Genomic DNA, 23,683 nt, shown 5'->3' on the forward strand with positions numbered 1-23,683 from the left:
ATTAGATGAAATAAAGCTAAGTTACCGGTTCCGGTTCGGATTCAGGTTTGGATTTGGGTACGGATTCGCGGATTCGGCAAAAAAATAATAATTTGGGTACGGGTACGGGTACGTCCGTACATATATATATATATATATATATATATATATGTTCAAACTTCAAACATCAAAATTATATATGTTCACAGTTCAAACATACAAATATGAAACATACAATGTAACTTTCCCATACAATGATACATAAATGATAACAGATAAATCATAAATCATAAATCCATAATTGCCAATGCCAATAAATATTCTGATATTGATATATCATAAATCATAAATGTAATATCATATTCATAATTTGCAAAAAAGATAATATTCAAGTTTCAAGTTTCAAAATGTGAAAATGTCATGACACAATAAAGTATAAAGTTAAACATTCAAATTACAAGCCATCTATGGGATTTAAATTCCATATTCATCTTCATCTGAAGCATCCAACCCAAGCCCACGGTCATCAAGTGGTTCAAATTCAGCATCAATTGAACCAATATCAAATGGAATGCCACTCCCACTAGCTATGTCTCTCTCAAATTCCATAACCGCGTCGTCTATAGAGACTTGGCAAAGTTGTGCAACTGTAGCATCTAAATCAGCACACTCAGGGGCTAGATCCCAATTCCTTGTTACACCCTCACTATATTCAGGGTCCTTATGTGACAACAAACGAAGGTTGGAGTGTACGTAGACCAAATCCTCAGCTTTCTTTGCACCCAAACGATTACGTTTGACTGAGTGGATGAAGGAGTATGTACTCCAATTCCGCTCAGCTGAAGAAGAACTTGCAACCTGTTAAAAGTTAAAACATAATTAGAAATTTATAAATTAAAATTATAAAATAAAAATATGATAGCATCAAATGGAATTGGAAAACTATAAAAATAAAAAATAAAAAGATACATACTTGGGAGTTAAGTTTAATTGCAAGAGGCTGCAAGTAAACGGAGCCTTGACCATGTACATACCACCACTCATCAGCATCCATCCCATATCTAGCATTAAGAGCTACAACATCATGATTTTTTGCCGATACAAATTGGCCAAACTACCTCATGACAATATTTCTTGTCTCCTCATCTTGATATATCTTTTTAAAGGCAGCCCTATAGCCAACAACCTCTGCATCTCTATATGGTGGCACCCTCCTTGGTGTTGCAAGCATCTCTGGACTATAAAATTTTGGCTTCAAAGCAAATGCTAAGAGATGTAAGGGGGTGGTCATCTTGTTCCAATGGTCAACAACAATTTTCTGCACAACTTTGAAAAATGTTTCCGTTGGGTCATTTTCCTTTCTATTTATTACTTCTTTTATTTTTTCCACCATGCAATCCATGCCATCATAAATCTCGCCCAAACATGGGCGATCAGTATCAACATACCTGATCATGCTCATGATGGGCTCAGTGAAATTCAAAACATATTCCACATCATCCCACCATTTCTCACTAAGGATCAATGCTCTTACTTTTAGAGCTCTTTCTGTGTGGGACTGCTTCCATACACTCCACAAGCTGTTGATGACCATAGAACTCAAGGCATCTCGCACCTTCAGAAGTCGTCTTAAGACGAGCGTGTGAGATGCAAATCGTGTTTCAGCAACCTAACATGACATAACAAAATACACAACATATATCAAATGCAAGTCTATAAAAAATACAAATTTAAAACTAAAAAATTAAAAAATAAAATTTAAAATTAGTAATTATAAATTACCTTCAACAACTCCAACTTGGAGAAGGTCCTGAAAATGGCTTGTGACATATGATGATTAGTCACAAACATTTGAATCTCCTTGCCCTCCGCATACAGTTTTTTCACCCAATCAATTTGTGTGCCAAGCTTTTGCATGATTAAATTGAGTGAGTGTACTGCGCATGGTGTCCAAAAGATGTGACCATATGTAGCCTCCACTATAGTCCCTGCTGCCCTACAATTTTTAGCATTGTCAGTTACAACTTGGACAACATTTTGAGGCCCCACTATGTCAATGCATTCTATCAAGATATTGGCAATGAAACTTGCATCTTTCACTTGCCCCTCACAATCCACTGCTTTCAAAAACATTGCCCCTTTAGGACACACTGCTATAACATTGATCAATGGCCTATTTTTACAATCTTTCCATCCATCAGAAACAATGGTCACACTTGTTTCCTGCCATGTATCTTTGATGACCTTCAACTATGACTCTACGGATGCTTTCTCCTTTGCCAATAAGGTGGTTCTCACCTTTTCATACCCTGGACAAACATAATCAGAAGGTGTATTGCAAAGAGTATGCACCATGTCCCGAAAGTAAGGTGATCTAACAAGGTTGAAAGGAAGCCCATTGCCATAAAGGCAACGTCCAATTTTGGAATCTGCAATCTCTCTCAGTTCATTTTTGAAGGCAAAATCCAATGGGCCTCTTTTCCGTGAAGCCACAACATTCTGATTCTCTACTGCATCAACTGGTGGGTTTTGCATGAAAGGATGTGAACCAGCTGGTCTTGTGGAGCCAATGCTACTAGAAGGCCTCTTAGACATTGAGCTTGGATGGACAAGAGGATGATCAGTCTTTGCTTTGCTACTTCTCCTATCAGCTTCCTCTTGTTCTCTAATATATCCCAAAACTAGAGCTTTTGACAGCCCCTTGCCATCTGATCCCTTACAAAATTTTATTCCACGCCCAGGATGAAACAAAGGTGGCCTTTCACTCGAAAGTATGAGCTGGTATACTCAGTGCCACAATGTTTGCATTGCCAAACAAAACCCCACCACCAGACACTGGCTTGATCATTGTTGTATAATGCCAAAGTGGTGAATCTTGATCAATTTTAAAGGGGGTATTTTCAGTTCGGACATTTGCAACTGAACTAGAGCTTGCACTTGCACTTCCAGTTCTAGCCATTATGTATGATTATATGAATAGTGCACCTAAAATGAAAAGAGAACGCACAACATTATTGAAAAAAATTATTAAAATTTCGGTATTATAACCCCATACTATGCATACAAAGTGTAAAAAAATATACAAAACTTCTTTAAAAAAAATTAAAAAAACTTCAAAAAACTTTTAAAAAAAATTTAAAAATTTGAAAAAAACTTGGAAAAATTCTTGAAAACTTGAAAAAAATTCAGATTCACTTACCTTTAATGGCTAAATCTTTCTTCTCCAGTGATTCCTATGCCTTTGATGCGTGTCTCACACCTTCATAGTCGTCACCTTCGAAGAAAAATACAAAAACTAAGAAGCCTGACTGTAGAGAAAAAATCTTCAAAAATGCAAGTAGAATAGGTTGAATGCATGTTTTGATGCATGAAATGCATCATAGAGGGGCGGATTAGGGTTTAGATGTAAAAATAAGATTAAAAAAATTGTTTTTTTATTGTTTTTAATTGCTTTCTAACCCGTGGGCCCCGTTTTTGGGAACCCACGAGCTTGGGTTCACCCGGGTCCTCTTGGGTTCACCTGGGCTAGCCTGGTTCGCCCTGGGTCCCACCTGGGCAGGGCCCGGGTGGGACCCAGGGCGAACCAGGCTGGGACCAGGACCGGGCACAGACCAAGACCAGGACCCAGCCAATTTAGGCAAGAACCGGAATCACAGAAATAAAGTATTAAGCGATATTATAAATCACTTAATAAGCATGCTAATAACTTATTACATGGTCTCTTACATTTCACGTGGCATAGAAAGGAGAAAAATAAAAAGGCAAAGGCAAACATGCCTTAAGGCAATTCGATGTTATTTTTAGGGGAAATATAACCCTAAAACTCTCATTTCACTCCTCATTTTGCATTCGATTTTTTGTTGGAAACTTCACTTGGAAGCTCTGTTGGGCGCCGCTAAGGTTTGGACTGGGCTTGAAAGGAGGAAAATTGGTCATTTGCTGTGTGCTGGGCGCAATTCTGAGTGTTGGGCCTATGGGGCTTTTGCAGCCTAATCTCCTTTCTTTGCATTTGCCGATTCTGGGCACATTTTGTTGACGCTGATAGTTTAAAACTGTGAATTTCTTCGCACCTCCTTGGCATTCGACACTTATCTCTGCTGCTGGGCGCGATTTTCTGAGAAATGTTGGGGTGCCGCCTGTTCGTTGAAAATTTTGTACACTTGGGGAAATATACAAAATTGTGGTTTCAACCACAGCACATGAGTAAAAACCAAAGAAACGAAACTCGGACTCGGCTCGGACTCGGCAAGGCCAAATCGGACTCGGCAAGGCCAAATCGGACTCGGCTCCAGACTCGGCTGGACTCGGGAAAGTGAAAAACTCAAAAAATTTAGAGATTTTTTAAGATTTAAAACTTGTTTCATGCACCCTTTATTGAATACACCTTAAAGACACAATAACATCATCAAACTCGGCTCATTTGATTACATACACAAGTATACATCAATCACATAAGCATAAATGCAAATTGTAGCTGAAGAAAATAACAAACATAGATATATAAATATTGTCAAATGTATACAATATTACAATACTCATGGAATAAAAAATCCATGTCATCATATGATCATCATCAAATGCTTCATACAAATACCAAAGGTAAATACAACTACAAGTCTATGGCTCAGAGGAGCCTGCACCATCCGGCCCCAGCCCCCTGCGAAGGCGTCTAAGGTAGTTCCTGGATGATTCGACTGCCATAGCCGCTCCCCATGACACCATGCCATGCTCACCAACATTAGGAACATCCGTGTCACTATCTGCCTTTGAATCTCCTGTCTGTGCTCGTGCTCTCCGCTCCTCCTCTGCCATGGCTACAGTCTCAACCTCTATATCTACCTGGTCGATCCAATCAATGTCAGACTCGGAGGTTAAATTTTCTCTACTTCTATCGACACAGTTTCCCCCATATTTTTCGACGGGGGTTTGGGGGCAGCGCCCCCAAGGTGGGGTCAAGGGGCAGCGCCCCTTGCGCGCTTCCTGTCGCGATACAGGGCGAGGTCGAGGGGCAGCGCCCCGCGAGGCCAAAAAAACTTATTACAAGTCTGAATTAGGGTTTCTTTGAGAGTCTTCCTTAGGGCCTGGTTTTGCACTTGTTGCTAATTGGGTCTTGCTTGGTGAGTATCATTCTTGAAGGTCCAAGCTAGGTCAAGTTGGTGAGTGATAAAGTCTGGAATGTCATCCTGATCTTCAAATGCCCTGAAATTTGGCTAAGTCTGGAATGTCCTGATCTTGAAATTTGACTAAGTCTGGAAAACTGAAGAATCCTCCAAAAACTAGATTTTGCAATATAACTCCTGGAGGCCCAAAACCACTCTCAAACATCCTGACAGTATATATGGAATATAACTTAAAGTATAAGTTCTTTCTTCTTTCTTATACTTAAATGTTATATTCCATAAAATAATCCTGACGGAGAGACCAAAATGTCAAATTTCGCCCTTCCAAAAAAACTTATTACTTTTTAAAAAAACTTTTTAAAATGTTTTTTTTTTGTCATTTTATTAACCCAGCCAGTAGCCGAGTTTGGGGCTCAGGACTCGGCGAGTCTGGCGATTTTGAGCCAAAATCGCCAACTCGGCGAGTCTGGTGAGTTTACTCTCCAGACTCGGCCGAGTCCGAGTCCGAGCCCCTGGGACTCGTTTGGCCTAACTCGGACTCGGACTCGCCGAGTTTGGGCGATTTCGGGCGATTTTCGTTTCTCTGGTAAAAACTCTCCTAATTAAGGGAAGGCTCCCCCTATCTAACCAAAACTGAAATAAAAACAGGATGGTACAGCAGTCTTCCTTTTTTCTTTAAGAAAGACAATATCCTTTTCTCTTCACAGAAAAGGATAGCGATTGAATATGAACAGTAATAACCACTTTTAAGTAAAATGAGAGAAAGGAAATGAAGTTTCCTGAAAGCGCAAAGACTTCCGTCACTTCCTTCGGGACGGGACAACAATATCAAGCTCAAAGACTTGACTATTGAAAGTCCTGTCTACCCTTTGCTATACTAAATTTTACAATGAATAAAAGACGACAACACAAAGACTGGAATAATTTATTCTTTTAACACAAAGACAAGAACTAATGCAAGCTCAAAGACTTGATGCTATTTCTTATCAAACAATAATTTTTTCTCAAGAACAGACGCAAGCTCAAAGACTTGCTGCTCCTTCTAGAGATTTCCTATTTTTAATTAATCTTCTCTACTTGCAGCTCAAAGACTTCAAATCAGATTGGACTAAGCTCCTTTTGTCATGTCCCCTCTTTAGTATGACATGACACTTTACGTGGATTTGCCTATTCCAGACTCTCGTAGGCAGATGGTTGTGGTGAGAGAGTCATTTTGGCGTTTATTTGGTGAATGGATGGCTCATTATGCTCTTGGAGACATTATATTTTATTTGGGGCCAAGATGTTATATTGAGGTGCACCTTTTATTTTATGAAGTAACTTTTTATCTAAAAAAGTGCAATGAGGCTTCTAGAAGATTCTATTATGGATACTTCTAGAAAGTCATGGATACTTCTAGAAAGACTAAGAGGCTTCTAGAAGATTCTATTATGGATACTTCTAGAAAGACTAAGAGGCTTCTAGAAGATTCTATTATGTGTATAAATAGACCCCATGGGTCTCTCATTTGGCATCCAAGTTTATTTTTCTCTAGTGCATCTACTTGAGCATTTGTGGAGCTTGAAGGTCTACAAGTATTCAGCTGAATCATTGGGAACGATACCTCCCAAGTGATTGCATAACTGAGGGGGTGAAAGATCCTCTGAAGGGTTGCTCTTCGGAATTGGTACTCAATCAATTCAGGTGTGCTTAATTGGAATACTATCTTGTCAGGGTTCGATTTAGAGATCAGTTGCAAACTTACATCTTTGTTCATGTATCAATGAATGTCATTGTCTATCTTAGAAAGTCTGAAATAGTGATCAGAAATTAATTGCAACAACTGTATACTTCAAACTCCCATATTTCTGAAGCATGTATGACATCTATTTGACATAATGTCAATTCTAGTATTGATGAAAAATTGAGTTGTTCCCTTGGTAGTTAAATTGATATATGTTTCCTATATACTTTGCAAATCAGTAAAGTGCTTAGTTGTAGATTGTATGTAACTTGTTGGACAATATTCCTTGAATCAAAATCATCAATTCTTCCATACATAAGCAAGGGATCCTACAGTGGTATCAGAGCGGTTTCCTGCCAGCCTGATAGGGTTTATGCGGTCACCGTACAATCAAGTTTACAACAGAGGTAGCAGGGCTCTATTTACACCAGGTAAGGACATGGGTGATAGGCAATCACAAAGCCCACCTAGAAACAGGAGGGATGATGAGATTATGCAACGTTTGGAACAAATGGCCACAACCCAGGATAGAACCCTACAGAACATTGAAGCTTTGATGCGCCATTTGGTTAGGGGGAATAGGAGAAATGACCATAATGATGACCATGATGACAGGAGCATAGCAGGATCACAACACGAACAGGGAACACGGTCTACCACAGCAAATAGACCTACACGTCCTACATTCCGTCCGGAAACACCACCACCCACACCTAATGATTTGAAAAGAGATATTAGAGATGAGCTCAGACTGGCAAGGCAAGAGTGGGAAGATTTACCAGGATATGTACAGAATGGGTGGACTTTTGACAGGTATCTGAATTATAGGGCTAACAGACAGAAACAGGTGGAAAAACAGAGTGAATCGCAACAGGTCACTAACAAGTTGACATTACCCACATTTGATGGAAGTGGGAAAATGACTGCTCGGGCATGGATTCATAAAGTGGATACCTTTTTATCTTTGAAGACTATGACAGAATTCGAAGCACTCAAGTATGCCACTTTACACCTGGACGGGGCAGCTCATGATTGGTGGATGCACGGCATGATCACATTGCAGCACAATCAGGTAACCACTTACCAGGAGTTCGTGGATAAGCTGATAGAAAGGTTTGATAAGAAGGATCCTGAGGTATATTTCCGGGAATTAGCGCAGCTCAGACAGACAGGAGGTTTAGAGCAGTTTATTAATGACTTCCAAAAGCTTGCAGTAATGGTACCTGATATTTCAGAGCGGAGGCTAGTCATTTTATTTACAGAAGGGTTGACTGAACCACTCAAGGGGTGGGTTAAGGCCTTTGATCCTCTCACATTACAGGAAGCCATGAAGAAAGCTCGTAGCATGGAACTTGCAGTGCCAGCAAATAGGTTTGGTTCGAAGGGCTCTTCATCATTCAAAGATAATAGAGGGGGATTCAACAAAGGTAAGGAAAAGGTTGATGACACAAAGGGCAAGTCAACTGCACCCCTGGATAGGGAGACACTTAATGACTTGCGTAAGAAGAAGTTATGCTTCTTTTGCAAGGGTCCCTATGAGTTTGGACATGACTGTCCTATGAGGCCTAAGGGAAAGGCCAACAGGGTGATGTGGGCTTATTATGAGGGCTCAGACTCAGATAGCTCAGAATACCATGATCCTGATGATGCAGAGCAGGAACAGGAGGTAGATAATGCTGAACAGAAGGAGGAACCAGAGGCACGTCTATCTAGTATTCAGAGAGAGGGATCTTTCAGACTTAGAGGTGTCTTGGCTGGACAGAAGGTTATTACACTATTAGATACAGGTGCCACGCATAATTTTATTGATGCACGCTTTGTGGAGAGACGTGGACTCATCACTGAGGAGTTTGAGAGATTGAGAGTTAAGGTGGCTGATGGATATACACTTCGATGTGACAGGATGGTGTGTGATCTACCCCTACACCTGAACAACTATGAGTTCAAGGCGGATTACCATGTGGTCAACATGGGTGACATGGACATAGTACTTGGGATGCAGTGGTTACATTCTTTGGAGGAGGTTACCCTGAGATTGAAGGATATGGAGATACGATTCGAGGTGTATGGCAGGACTCACGTGCTGAAGGCTATCCGTAATGGTGATATCAGGACTATCTCATTTAGGCGGATGGAGAGATTAGCCAGGCATGATGATATAGAGTGGTCGGCAATATGCACCTTGATGCCTCCCCAGGAGGGGCAACATAAGACTGAATATCATCCGGATATTCAGAAATTGAGAATCAAGTATGAGAAGGTATTCAGCGAGATTCCACCAGGCAGGCCACCAGACAGAGGCATTGAGCACATTATCGAGCTGGAGGAAGGCGCTAAGCCTGTCATGATCACACCATACCGGCACCCAAAGCGACTCAAGGATGAGATCGAGAGGACCATCAAGGAGTTGCTAGCAATGGGACACATCCGACCCAGTAAGTCACCTTTTGCATCTTCTGTTGTTTTGGTTAAAAAGAAGGATGGTACTCTTCGGATGTGTATTGATTACAGGGTGTTAAACAAGAGAACCATTAAGAACAGATATCCTATCCCACGCATTGATGAGTTGATAGATGAATTGCATGGGGCTTGTTATTTCTCAAAGATTGATTTGAGATCAGGATATCATCAGATCAGAGTGAGAGAGCAGGACATTGAGAAAACTGCTTTCAGATGTCACTGTGGGCATTTTGAGTTTGTAGTCATGCCTTTTGGTTTGACTAATGCACCTGCCACTTTCCAGTCCACGATGAACAAGGTTTTTCACCATCAACTAAGGAAATTTGTACTGGTGTTCTTTGATGACATTTTGGTATACAGCAGATCATGGCAGGAACATCTTGAGCATCTGGAGATAGTATTGAGCATATTGCAGAAGGAGTCCTTGTATGCTAAGGAGTCCAAGTGCGATTTAGGCATGACTGAGCTTCTATACTTAGGACACATCATTAGTGCGGATGGAGTGCGGATGGATCCTGAAAAGATCCGCGCTATTGTTGATTGGCCTCCACCAGAGAACCTTACACAGTTGAGGGGGTTCCTTGGTCTATGTGGTTTTTATCGCAGATTCGTCAATGGCTACTCACGGCACGCAGCACCCATGACGACTTTGTTGAAGAAAGGGGCATTTGTGTGGACTCCGGAGGCACAAGATTGTTTCTTGAGATTCAAGGAGATAATGACTACATGCCCAGTTCTAGAACTGCCTGATTTTACGAAGCCATTTGAGCTTCAATGTGATGCATCGGGAGAGGGAGTTGGTGCTGTACTCATGCAGGACAAGCACCCTATTGCTTATGAGAGCAGGAAACTTAGGGGGCCTGAGCGATCATTTAGCATTTATGATAAGGAGATGTTGGCAATCATGCATGCCTTGGCCAAATTCAGACAGTATCTTGTGGGCAGCAAATTTTGTATTAAAACTGATCATAACAGTTTGAGGCACTTTTTGGGACAGCGGGACCTGAATGATCGTCAGCAGAAGTGGGTGAGTAAGTTACAGGCCTATGATTTTGATATCACATATGTTAAGGGGACACAGAATGTTGTTGCAGATGCTTTATCTCGTAGGCCACACCTCACTTCTATGATTCAGATATCAGAGGATTGGCGACACTTGATTGTAGCAGAATATGCCAAAGACACATGGGCCTCTGATATAGTGGAGGGGACAGCGATTGACACCAGGTACACTCTTGTAGATGATTTGATCATTTACAAGAACATAATTTACTTAGTCCCAGAATCGAAAGTGAAGCGGTTGATTTTGAGAGCACTCCATGATTCACCTACAGCAGGCCATCCCGGGTATTTCAAGACTTACAGGTTAGTTCGGGAGCGGTTCACTTGGAAGGGGCTTAAGGCTGATGTTTTGTAGTATGTGCATGAGTGTCTTGTTTGCCAGCAGAACAAACAAGAGCACACTTATCCAGCAGGGCTCCTACAGCCACTTCCTATTCCTGACAGGAAGTGGGAGTGCATCTCCATGGATTTTATCACGGGCTTGCCCAAGGTCCAGGGGCGTGATTGTATCTATGTGGTGGTGGATAGGCTGACAAAATATGCTCACTTCTTCCCTATCACTACTACGTACTCAACAGCTCAGGTGGCAGAGGTCTTCTTCAGGGAGGTTTTCAGATTACACGGTTTGCCTCAGAACATTGTGAGTGACAGGGACAGCCGCTTCATGAGTCACTTCTGGCGGGAGGTATTCCGGTTGTGTGGCACTGAGCTTGCACCTAGCACCAGTTATCACCCACAGACCGATGGTCAAACGGAGATTATGAACAAATGGGTGGAAGGGTATTTGAGGAATTATGTGGCAGCTCAGCAGCGAGCTTGGATCAGATTGATATATCTCTGTGAGTATTGCTACAACACTACATACCACATGACCATACAGATGACACCCTTCAGGGCACTTTACGGTTATGAGGCACCCAGTTTTTTGGATTTAGTGTTGGGTGACAGTCGAGTACCTAGTGCAGGTGAGTTACTACAGGAGAGTAAGGACATAGTTGCGACTCTCAGAGACAATATTGCTAGAGCTCAGAACCAGCAGAAACAATATGCAGACCAGAAGAGGACTGAGCGCAGTTTTGAGGTGAATGATATGGTTTACCTCATGTTGCAGCCATACAGGCAGTCCACTCTCAAGAAGAGTGGTGCAGAGAAACTCAAGCCACGTTACTATGGACCATTTAGGATTATCAGGATGGTTGGTGAGGTGGCTTATGAGTTGGAGCTTCCCGCAAATAGCAGAGTGCATAATGTATTCCATGTGTCATGCCTCAAGAAGGCGTTGGGTCAGAGTGTGGTGCCTTCTGCAGTATTACCTCCCTTGGATGATGAGGGGAAGTTGATCTTGGTTCCAGAATCCATCTTGGATAACAGAGAGAAGCAGCTTCGCAGGCGAGTGATCAGAGAGTACCTGATTAAGTGGAAGGATCTACCTGTTGAGGATGCTACTTGGGAGGGTGAAGCCATTCTGCAGCATCCTACATTGAGATTGCTTGAGGCCAAGCAATTTCAGGAGGGGCGGACTGTCATGTCCCCTCTTTAGTATGACATGACACTTTATGTGGATTTGCCTATTCCAGACTCTCGTAGGCAGATGGTTGTGGTGAGAGAGTCATTTTGGCGTTTATTTGGTGAATGGATGGCTCATTATGCTCTTGGAGACATTATATTTTATTTGGGGCCAAGATGTTATATTGAGGTGCACCTTTTATTTTATGAAGTAACTTTTTATCTAAAAAAGTGCAATGAGGCTTCTAGAAGATTCTATTATGGATACTTCTAGAAAGACTAAGAGGCTTCTAGAAGATTCTATTATGGATACTTCTAGAAAGACTAAGAGGCTTCTAGAAGATTCTATTATGTGTATAAATAGACCCCATGGGTCTCTCATTTGGCATCCAAGTTTATTTTTCTCTAGTGCATCTACTTGAGCATTTGTGGAGCTTGAAGGTCTACAAGTATTCAGCTGAATCATTGGGAACGATACCTCCCAAGTGATTGCATAACTGAGGGGGTGAAAGATCCTCTGAAGGGTTGCTCTTCGGAATTGGTACTCAGTCAATTCAGGTGTGCTTAATTGGAATACTATCTTGTCAGGGTTCGATTTAGAGATCAGTTGCAAACTTACATCTTTGTTCATGTATCAATGAATGTCATTGTCTATCTTAGAAAGTCTGAAATAGTGATCAGAAATTAATTGCAACAGTTGTATACTTCAAACTCCCATATTTCTGAAGCATGTATGACATCTATTTGACATAATGTCAATTCTAGTATTGATGAAAAATTGAGTTGTTCCCTTGGTAGTTAAATTGATATATGTTTCCTATATACTTTGCAAATCAGTAAAGTGCTTAGTTGTAGATTGTATGTAACTTGTTGGACAATATTCCTTGAATCAAAATCATCAATTCTTCCATACATAAGCAAGGGATACTACACCTTTAGAAATACTTTGCATAGAATAAATAAAAAGAATGAAACTCAAACTTGTAGCTCAAAGACTCAAAACTTGAGTAATCTTTCTTTATTATTCTTCAAAACCTTCAATTCACATACATAAGCTCAAAGACTTCTTGCTGTAAATTTGGTAGAGTTTTTGCTTGCTTTCCCAAAAGATATCGATTACAAAAGACCCTCTCTTCTATTTATAGGAGAGGAGCCTTGAGAAAAAGGTGGGAGGATCCTAACCAACTTGAGAAATTCCCTCAACCACCAAGACCTATTCAACAACTAATTATGACTTCATTAACTAACTAAGACTTATTCCAACTACAGTCCTAATCGGACACAACTTGTAGTTGCCTTACCAGTAATTAAAAAAATGCAAGTGATGACAACTTGCAATTACAAAAATGCAAGTGATGACAACTTGCCGAAAGGGAAACTACAATTCTGAAATTACAATTTTAAAATTTTACAACAAGTGTTAAAAACACTTAAGTTGCAATTCTTGAAGATACGAACAATTCGAACTTCTGAATAACTTTCTGCAATTCATCAGGATCTGGTTCATGAGCGTTCATAGCCACCACCCTAGTTTTTACGATGACATCATGGCATTGGCATAGCGTGGAATTGCCTTTTTCCAATGCTGACCGGATTTCTTGCAACTCAGTTTGATACTTAATCAATATATGAATGGAAGTGACTGAGAATTGCTCACTTCTCCATTCATCATGAATCTTGAGTTGCAAGTCTGCAAGAACTTCTTCCTCGGGCAGCAGCTCATCATTCTGATTTAAAATGTTGCAGGATGCCTTTTTGCAATGGGAGGTTACATCTTGAAAGACTGCTTCACGCAACTTTAAGGTTTCATCAATTTCTTCAATGAGTGATTTGAGAACAAGAGATTTGTTCTCCAAAAGTTCCTCATATTCAATGTACGTGACTCTGGAAGGACTTACGTCATGCACCTGAAGAACGCCCAACTGATGTTGAGGCATCTTTTGCCAAGAAACTAAATTTCCCTCAACCTTCTCTAAATTTAGTTTGAAAGCACCCAAGATTTGATTCAACTTATCTTCAATGATCTCCAATTTAACCATCATTTCAAATACCTGTCTTATGACTTGTGAACATAAGTCATGCAGTTGATCAACCCAGGTGTCTAAGGCTTGAACCTTTTGGGCGGCTCTCTCGATACCTTGGATTGGTTCGCTGACACTGGAAGAAATAGGTACTTGGCCTTCTCCACTTGAAGGTTGAGTAATACTTTGGATAGCTGCCATGAGTCTTTGATTCTCTACTTCTAGTTGATCTTTCTTGGTCAACACCTCATCATACCGTTGTACCAATGTAGCCACTGTTTGTTGAGCATCATGCTTGACAACCTCATGAGTCTGCTTACCCAGTTGAACTTTGGTGATCCGACAATCAGCTGCTTGCATTTCTTCAACTGGTTTATCTGATATTGGTTCAACAATCTCTGCCACTCTCATCCGGTTTTCATCAACGATCACCCTTGAAACTGTCTTTGCCCTCTTAACAGCTTTAGGTTTTGATTGTTTCAACTGTTGGTAGTCGAAGGGATCAGGTGAGATCACCTGCTTCTTCCTCTTTGCAGTGAAGGAACTGAGCCATGGAGGTAAAGCCATTAACTCTGATTCTGGGATAGAGGGAGAAGCAGTTTCTGTTTGAATAACACTGGTGACCTTGGGAGAAGTGTCCGTCTGGATAGCCACCATAGTCTGCTAAGTGACGATAGGATGTGATGAAGATGTCATGAACTCATCAAAACAGGTCATAGAAGTATCAATATCAGACACAGGTACATATGAAGGATCTTCCGAAAAGATATTCAACAAATTTTCCTGAGGATGGCCTTGAGATGGTTCTGTTGCTGAAAGTGGAGGACGTTCTCCGGAGATTCTGAAACTGAAGGGGCAGATTGAGAGCTCACATCTATCACAGGAGGAAACATGGGTACCTGAATAGGAAGTGAAGAAAGAGAATTATGTGGAGACTCTGTAGAAAGTGACTGAGGAGCATTATCAGATTGAGTTTCTTCCTCTGAAGCTTCAGGATCAATCACATGAATTTCCATCTGTGGCTTCTCCTTGCCTTGAACTGTTACTTCCTGAGGAGGAAGCGCCATTGCACGGCTGACTCGCAATTTAATCCTCGTACTAGAAGAGGATGCACCTTCTTTGTTGTCTAGTTGAATTTCAGACTTCCGCCCAAGAGGACCTGTAGAATCATCTTCTTTCCCCACCTTAATCTTAATGAGCTTGACACCATTATTCTTTAGCCAGATATTGGTATTGGCAAGAACTGACTGGAATCTATCCAAGATAGAAGTGTCTTCCTTGTGGGACCAGTGGCTAGAAGGAAGCGGAGCCTCATCAACATTTTGATTGACAAACTCAGGATCAAGAACGTTACCATCATCAATCATACCTTGTGGCATGTTCACGAGGTTTAGATCCACAATCTGTTCTGCAGTGAGTCGGCAGTAATCCATCTTGCGAATCTCCTTTTCGGTACGAAGATCAGCCCAGATATCTTCTATCCGGTTGACACCATTATTCTTTAGCCAGATATTGGTATTGGCAAGAACTGACTGGAATCTATCCAAGATAGAAGTGTCTTCCTTGTGGGACCAGTGGATAGAAGGAAGCGGAGCCTCATCAACATTTTGATTGACAAACTCAGGATCAAGAACGTTACCATCATCAATCATACCTTGTGGCATGTTCACGAGGTTTAGATCCACAATTTGTTCTGTAGTGAGTCGGTAGTAATCCATCTTGCGAATCTCCTTTTCGGTACGAAGATCAGCCCAGATATCTTCTATCCGGTGTACATGGATGAAGGTCTTCTTGATCTTCTCCTTCATGCCTCAGTAATCGAAATCAGCTTTAGGTTTGAATCTTTTCAGTCTGATTTCCTGCAACTCAGTCTCCATAGCCCTGGCCTTGATTGAAGTCATTAGAGAATATTGACCAATCTTCAATGCGTTGTTGGAAGAAATACCCATGCCAACCTTGTGCTTAACTGACTGGTATGTATGCACAGCCATGATCTGCCTTCCCAACTCCATGAGAATAATCTTATCTGTTGGGTACCGTGGGAGCATGTAAGGCTGCCCGCCACAGCATCCAACTCTCATGTAGGTAAAAGTTGGAAATTGGAGAAACAAACAACCATATTCTTTCACCTTTTCCCATGCTTCATCTGAGACTCTTTTGTTTTTCAGGCTCTTGTCAAATTGACACAAATAATGACCAAAGAAAGCGTCCTGAACCCTTCTGAAATGAGACCTACTTGATCTTAGAGGCAACTGATCATAGTATTCCCAAACCGGTACAAGCATACGGTCACCCTTGGTGGAAAGACCTGGGAAATGTCTAAGTGACGCAGCAATATACACGAGATATGAATTCATGTAGAAGGTGAAGGTAGTAGGGACGACGGCAAGTTGCTCACACAAAGCATCACTGATGATTTCACCCCAACAGATATGCTGAGACTGCCTTACTAACATAATAAATTGGTACATCCAAGGTTTAAAAACATTGGAATGCTCCAATCCCATCATACGGCTAAGAAGAGTAATAGTATCACCGATCTCATTCTTGAAATCAGACCGATATAACTTTGTCCCTCTGGTAAGCGCAGTGCGAGGTTCATGAATCCATTTGTTGATATGACGCTTACAGTCTTTCTCCCTTTTGGCAAAGTATTCAACTGCACTTTGCTTGGAGATCTCTATATAAATGGTTTTGGAAGGTATTTTGAAAACCCTCTCTATAGCTTCTGCATCCAGGCGAATGATCGCTTCCCCATCATCATTTCTAATGACTCGTGATTCTTTGTCAAAATGATGAGCACATGCTAGAATGAATTCTGGTTCTAGGGCAGCAACTGGAAAGGATGCGGCATGATGGATATGGCTGTCCAGCAACCGTTGCATATCACCCTCCTTCGGATCTTCAATCCTTTGTATGAATTCGGACATGTCAAAATGCCCTATCTCAGTATCCTTGATATGATCAAGGGAGGAGGAGATCTGTGACTGCGGAACTTCATTCTGGTATTTATCATACCTGTATTTCATCTTTTTTGGAGTGGGAGATGATGATACTGTAAAGCGGAAAATCGCGATCGAACCCTAGTTGTTCTCCCCTCTTCCAACTCCGAGGAGAGAGGAGGGAGGTTCGCTAGGATTCGATGGTTTTCACTTAGGGGAGAGACTTTACATTCAAAAGAGGGGTTGAAACCCACAAGATCCAATCCCACGCAATGCAAGATTGGATGCTAAATGTGTTTCAAGGGTTAAGACAGCAAGACTACCCTCTTTCGTAAAGAATGTTGATAGGAGAATTAAGCTAAGCATGCATAGAAAGTGATAAAGATTTGCTTATAAACTGAGATAGGAATACAGTATGAAGCTGCGGACCTGGAATTAGCAGTAAAATGTCGATACGGCGCTGTCCTGCAAATTTGAGCAAAAGTTGTCGGGACGATGGCGCCCGGCGCCACGGTCCTCCGAAAAATCCGCGAAACGAAGGGGGATCTGTTCCTCTCTGCACAAGGATTCCAGATCTTCAATTTCAGCCGCGTACCTGCAACCTACACACAGAAAAGCGAAGACGATTGGGGGGTTAGGGATTAGGGGTTTGCCTTTAGGTCAAACCCCGGTTTTGGAATTAACCAAGAAATGAGCAAGTGCTGTAAATGTAAATGTATGTAAAACAAGTACTAATACCTTGTTCTAAGGATGTTTGTATCCTTATGTGCGAAAGTTTAGATGTTGTATGTTGTATGTTGTAGCATGTAGTATGTGATCTCCTCTTCAATGGTTGAATCCTTGTCTTGAATGCAACACTTAGCCTTGAATGGAGACTTGAAATGATCAATTGCTTGAAAGAATGCTTGAATGCTTGAATGCTTGAATGCTTGAGTATAATTTCCACGCCTTTTCCATCATGTCGAATGAAAGAGGAAAATGTAGTTTATATACTTGTCATTTAGGGCTAATAGACTGATTTTCCCGACCTTAGGCCGACCAGGAAAGTTTAATTTCCAATTTGCAAACAAAAAGACCCGAGATCCCTTAGGAGACTGGGCCCAAAATAGGACCCAGGGACCAGGGCGCGCCCTGGTCCTGAAGGACCAGGGCGCTGGGCGCTCTGGTCCCACCTCCCGGGACAGCAGGGTGCAAGGAGGTTCAGGCCAAGGTGCTTGAAAAATGCAGTTTTCAGTGTCGTGAGCAAGTTTCAGGGTCTCCATTCAGGTTGCGTGTTGCGTCGCCATCGTGAAGACCGAAATGCAGTCGAAATTGCAAGTGTCGCAATTTTAGGACGCTACAGATACATCTGTCATCTGGAAACAACTGGGAATGCTGCAATGTAAATCCAAGAGTATCAAGGCAATATCAAAGTCAGTATCTTTATACATTTTCACTCCTCCAAATGAGAAAGTTCAACTTTCGTATTTTGGTTTTACGAGATATAAGAGGTGGAAAAAAAAGCTTTGGACTTATTTCGGGTTTTGAAACATGTTTTGCAAGTACACAAGAGGGAAGTACAAACGTGCAATCGGGTTTTAAATTCCGAATGCAATTATACTTGCAAAACACGAAGCATGAATAAATGGAAGGAGAATGAATTTTCAGTTTGGAAGTTGGGAAGAACACATTTGCAATTGGTTTTCTAAATCCAAATGCAAACTTATTTACAAACTGAAAATCGAAGGAATGGACGGAAAAAAGGTATTTAGGCATGCCGGAAATGACGAAGATGATAAGTACGGATGAGGGAATTGGAAGCGGATAGGTAAAAATGAATTTCGGGAAGATCACTTGGAACTTTGTCATGCCAAAATGGGAAGGACTTTCAACTTGCAATCAGGATTTCAAAACCCGAAATTGGGAAGAACTTGATTTTTTTGTCATTGAAACTTGATTTTTGGACTAAAGAAGGTTAAGTCTTTGTCCAACAAAGGGAAGAACACATTTTGAGGTAGAACTTTTCACACTTGCAAATTTTTTTGCAAATTGGGAAGATTGCAAATTGGGAAGAACATATTTTTCTTGTTTTGAAACTTGATCTTTTGGATCAAAGAAGGTTAAGTCTTTGTCCAAAAAAGGGAAGAACACATATTTTCTTCTTACTTGCAATCGGGTTTCTAAAACCCGAATGCAAGTAAAGAAAGAGAATTTTCAAAGGGGAAGAACAACTTTTACTCTACAAATTTCTTTGTAAAATGGGGAATTTCCTCTCATAAACCCAATATGAACATGAACAAAACCAAAACTTAAACAAGAAAATGCAAGGAAAGAAACAAGAAAGAAATACAAAAATAAGAATTACCTTGAAAAGATGAGGAAAGATCCAAGCTTGTAGAGTCAACCAAACATGGAAGATGAAACCCTTTAAATAGAATTTAAACAAAGGAAGAAACTTAGCCACGCATGGTGACCAAAGAAAAACCGATTTGCTATAAAAATGCCATGAAAAATGCCAAGGAAGTAGTTCGAAAATGATTTGATTCATCATTAAATACAAGAGAAAGCAAAAATGATTTAGAATTGAAAGCATACCTTGAATGAGAAAGGTGCGAAACTTGCAAAAAACGTGACTGGTGTTTAGGGCGTTTTTGCAAATCGATTCCCCAAAATGCGCACAAAACGGTTTGAATGAAGCTTGACATCCAACGCATTTATGATTAAATCAAAAACGCCTTAGGAAAGGGTAGATTCGAACCTCCAAACCATGGCAAATGGCACAAATGCATGATTCAGAAAAAAAAACGTTGAAGACAAATTGCGAAAATCAGTTTGATAGATGCGTAGAACAAGGGTTTGAATCCTTCAAAGTTGCAGCAAATCTACATTTGGAAGGAATCCCTATCTTTCCTCCAAAAAATTCGAACCCAAATCAATTTGCAAAGGCATGGGAGAAATTTCGGGTTTTAGAAATGAAACAAGTAGTTTTCAAAATGTTCATATTTTCGCCTCTAAGGCAAATTTCGGGTTTTAGAAAAAGAAATACAAGTTAAATTACTTGTAATAGGGAAATAGAATTCCCTTTACAAGTGATTTTACTTAAAACATGTAAAGGGATTTTAAAATCCCATTTACAAGTTCTATTTAAAAATAAAAATAACTTTAAGTCATAAAAACATGTAAAGGGGTTTTAAAAACCCATTTACAAGTTTTACAAAACACTTAAAAGTCATTTTACTAGTAAAGGGGGTTTTAAAACCCTTTTTACCAGTTTCCAAAAACTTGTAATTGGAGAAAAAATTCCCCTACAAGACCAAAAGCTTCAAGGGGGTTTTGAAAAACAAATTACCAGTTATTGGTAATTATCGAAAAATTCCCCTACATTGAAGCAAAAACATAGCAAACGGACTCGAAACGCGACGAAATTCGAAACGTAGCTTGGGGATGGATCAACAATCGATCCAGTCCAAGGATGGGGCGAATTTCTGCCTCGGGAAGCATGCCATTGAGTAAATTTTTTCATTTTTTAGTAAAAATTTCCATGTGATAATCCAATTTTTGAAATCAAAAATTGAGGACAACAAGGGGTATTATAACAATAACAATCAGAACAGCAACAGTGTCCCATATACCACTTCCACACCTCCAAAGGATATTCAAGTTCCCGAGACCAGAACAGGAATAATAACCTAGGTTATCCCCAGGCGCCACAACAGTATGCAAGCCAAGGTCAACCGCAAAAGGCGCACGCTTCCCCAAAGGCACCTCTTTTCCCAAACCAACTGACTGCTGCCCCAAACCAGAGTCCAAATGCCCAACCCTCTCAAGTAGAGCAGCCTTCCAATAATGCAGAAGTTATTAGGTTAGGCCAGTTAGTGGCAGATTAATTCAAGAAGGTCAAAATCAATTTGTCCCTCTCTGAACTAATGAAGGTTTTTGAGATCAAAGATACAGTCTTGGGCAGCCTTAGGGAGGGATCACCGGCTCAAACGAAAGGAGGCAAAGAGAACCCGGGGCAAAGAGCTCCACCAGAGCAACCTACAAAAATCAACAATGAAGTAAGAGAGAGGGGACCAGCAAATCCTAGAGGTGCAACAGTGAATTATCTGGCACAAGCGGAATCCTCAGTCGATCAGTCCATGGGAACTAGTTTTGAAGTTCGTGCACGGGGAAGAGCTCAAGATAATTCAGTAGTGAACAATGATACAGTCCCAATAGAACCCACTATCAATCTGTTCACGGAAAAGTTGGAACCCCCACCTTTGTAATGTCCCTTTTTGGTGATTTTCCCTAATTCAGTCCTGAAACAAGATTTTTACTTAAGATGAGAGTTTATAATGTATAAATGATATTTTTTATTTTAAACTGAATACATTTCATTAAAATATTTAACTTAAAACTCTAGAAATAGCTCGAAGGATAGAACTTATCTCGATAGTCTCCTCTGATTTGAGCTGATCATAAATATAGTAATATCTCTCCCCAAAAATCTGATCATAAATGTGGCTATGTCTTCCTCCAATTTCTGCTCTACACCAATGTATTGTATATTCTCCCCTCCACAATATTAACACTTTTATGTATTTTGATATAAACCTGAATTGCATTTCATATTTTTCTTTGATGTTTATTCTTCACATATTTCCCTACTACGCCTTTGAAACTGATATAATTCTGGTCACTAGTGGGATACCAAGATATCACCATCTTGTCCTTATAATCTTTCGTATTCACTTCGGAATTAATCTTCTTTATATTGTATTCACTCCCCGTCTCTATCCCCAGAAGTTATTCTGAGTGCCTTCTTATATATTGTAATTGGAATGATAAGTTGTGGCAAAAGACATGACTCATACCTATTCGTTATTACCACCTAATCGCATCATTTGATGATAAGTATTGATTTAGACTTTCATAATCGATGTCTCTCTTAATAATAATTGGTTGTAAACAGTAGAAAAAGAACACTTTTATTTATACATGAAAATATCTTAATTATTTTCCAGATCGATATCTTCCCTTCATGAAACGAAGTAACACAAGTTTAATTCACACGATATAGGAAACACAGACAACAGATTTATACATTTCTTATTAGCATATAGAAATCGTAACTTTTCCGTTGTGGATTGAATGCAACGTATGGATATGATTTTGGTCTTATTAAATATTATTATTAATAAATATTTATTAATGTCAGTCAAATATTATTATGTCTCCATATCTTAATCGTACCTTTCCTTGTTTCTTTTATACATGTTTGCAAAGGCAGACAAATCTGACATGTGTCAGATTTGGTCTGCCACTAGGTGTTTATTTAATAGTTATTTAATAGTAATTAATATTGACTGGAAATCAATATTTTATTTAATAGTTTATTACTATGGTATTTATTAATTTATTATTATAGAGATAAATGGTTATTCATTATTCAATAATAGATTGCTGATAGAAATAAATGAATGGTTAATCAGTATTAAATAAGTGTATTGATATTTAATGTAATTTAATGGTAAAACTTCTTTAATAGTTAAATTAATAATTGAAATATGAACGTTACATTAAAATAAAACAATAATAATAAATAATAATCATAGCAAATAATAAATATTAATAATCATATATTAGAGGAAAATCGTGAAGTCTCATAAATGAGACGATTTTCCAATATTATTAAATGTTAATTAATAAATGTTTTAATTATCATATTTATTTAATCACAATAATCTAATGTCCAAAAGGGGTTATGACAACCTTTCTTACCGACACTTCGATCTTTGGCAAAAATCTACACAATTGTCTCATAGATTCAAGAGCTTCAGCTAATGTTATACCCCTATCTGTATGCACCTCTTTAGGCCTAACCCCCACCAAGACTAACAAGAAAGTGATACAATTGGACAAATCTGAGGTAAATATGGTGGGCGAGTTAAATGGTATCTATATGCAGCTAACAGCAGATCCACGCATCCAGATCTACATCGACATCTAGGTAGTGGACATTCCAGGAGCATATGGTATGTTGCTCGACCGAGATTGGACCCGTGTCCTCGACGGTTGGCTACATTCAAGCTTTACCCACATGTGGCTGCCATGGAGAGCGGTAGCAAACCAAATCCAAATTGAGTCTGAACCCATGCTTAAGCTGATGATTATTGACTATGATCAAACCAATGAGACTCTGTTTTTGGAGTCTGATATGGGAACCTACAGAACTGATGTAAGTTCAACAAATGAAGTTTTGTTGGTTCAATGTTCGAATCCAATTCTAAATCTGGAAAGAATTACAAAGCATCATCATGATGAGACATCATCACCAGAGGAGAATGAGTTGTTTAGCAGCTTCAGAGACTTTCTGCAAATGTGAAGAACAAACACAACACTTGAACTACAAAATTTTTATTGAAGACCTGCTTCTACCCAACTGGTGCTGGGTTCACAATGTTGCTCATTCTGAAATACCATGTTCATTGTGTAGGGCAGCGTTGAACCAAGTATGCAAGAAACACCCAGATGTATTAAAAACCCATATATTTAGCCAAGAAGGTACTGCTCCACCCGCAGTTCCCGGAAAGGAAGTCCCTAAACATGAAAGGGATAGAATGCAGAACCTGGAGACTCAAACCTGCAGAGTAACGCACCCAAATCAGACTTGGACATTGAGCTTTGATGGTTCAAAATCCAAGCAAGGAGCCGGGGCGGGAATAGAATTAATAAGCCCTATTAGCGAAACTTATTTGACTGCCTACAGACTGCAATTCCATTGCACTAACAACATAGCAGAGAATGAATCTTTGGTTCATGGACTGATGTTGGCCATTAAAAAGGGAGCCTGGATATTGCATTGTTTTGGGGATTCAGAATAAGTGGTCATACAAGTTAGGATGCAGT

General features: G+C 40.0%; 2 protein-coding genes across 4 annotated transcripts in view; both read right to left on the bottom strand.

Moving 5' to 3' along the window:
- LOC131029170 (uncharacterized) overlaps positions 1-23,683 on the bottom strand; it is a 262,261-nt gene that overhangs the window by 54,380 nt on the left and 184,198 nt on the right. The window lies entirely within an intron of this gene.
- LOC131029216 (uncharacterized) lies at positions 293-1,058 on the bottom strand. The gene is made up of 2 exons (XM_057959629.2): positions 953-1,058; positions 293-837 (listed from the first exon to the last, which is right to left on the bottom strand). Exons 1-2 carry the CDS (start codon positions 1,031-1,033, stop codon positions 454-456), a joined length of 465 nt encoding a protein of 154 aa, XP_057815612.1. The 5' UTR covers positions 1,034-1,058; the 3' UTR covers positions 293-453.

This window comes from Cryptomeria japonica, chromosome 3 (genome assembly GCF_030272615.1).
Source record: "Cryptomeria japonica chromosome 3, Sugi_1.0, whole genome shotgun sequence".
In the NCBI taxonomy this organism is placed as follows: Eukaryota; Viridiplantae; Streptophyta; class Pinopsida; order Cupressales; family Cupressaceae; genus Cryptomeria; species Cryptomeria japonica.

Coding starts and splice junctions, on each gene's coding strand:
- LOC131029216 (XM_057959629.2), bottom strand. CDS start 1,033: ATGGATGCTGATGAGTGGTGGTATGTACATGGTCAAGGCTCCGTTTAC. Junction 838..952: donor CAATTAAACTTAACTCCCAA/GTATGTATCTTT, acceptor AACTTTTAACAG/GTTGCAAGTTCTTCTTCAGC.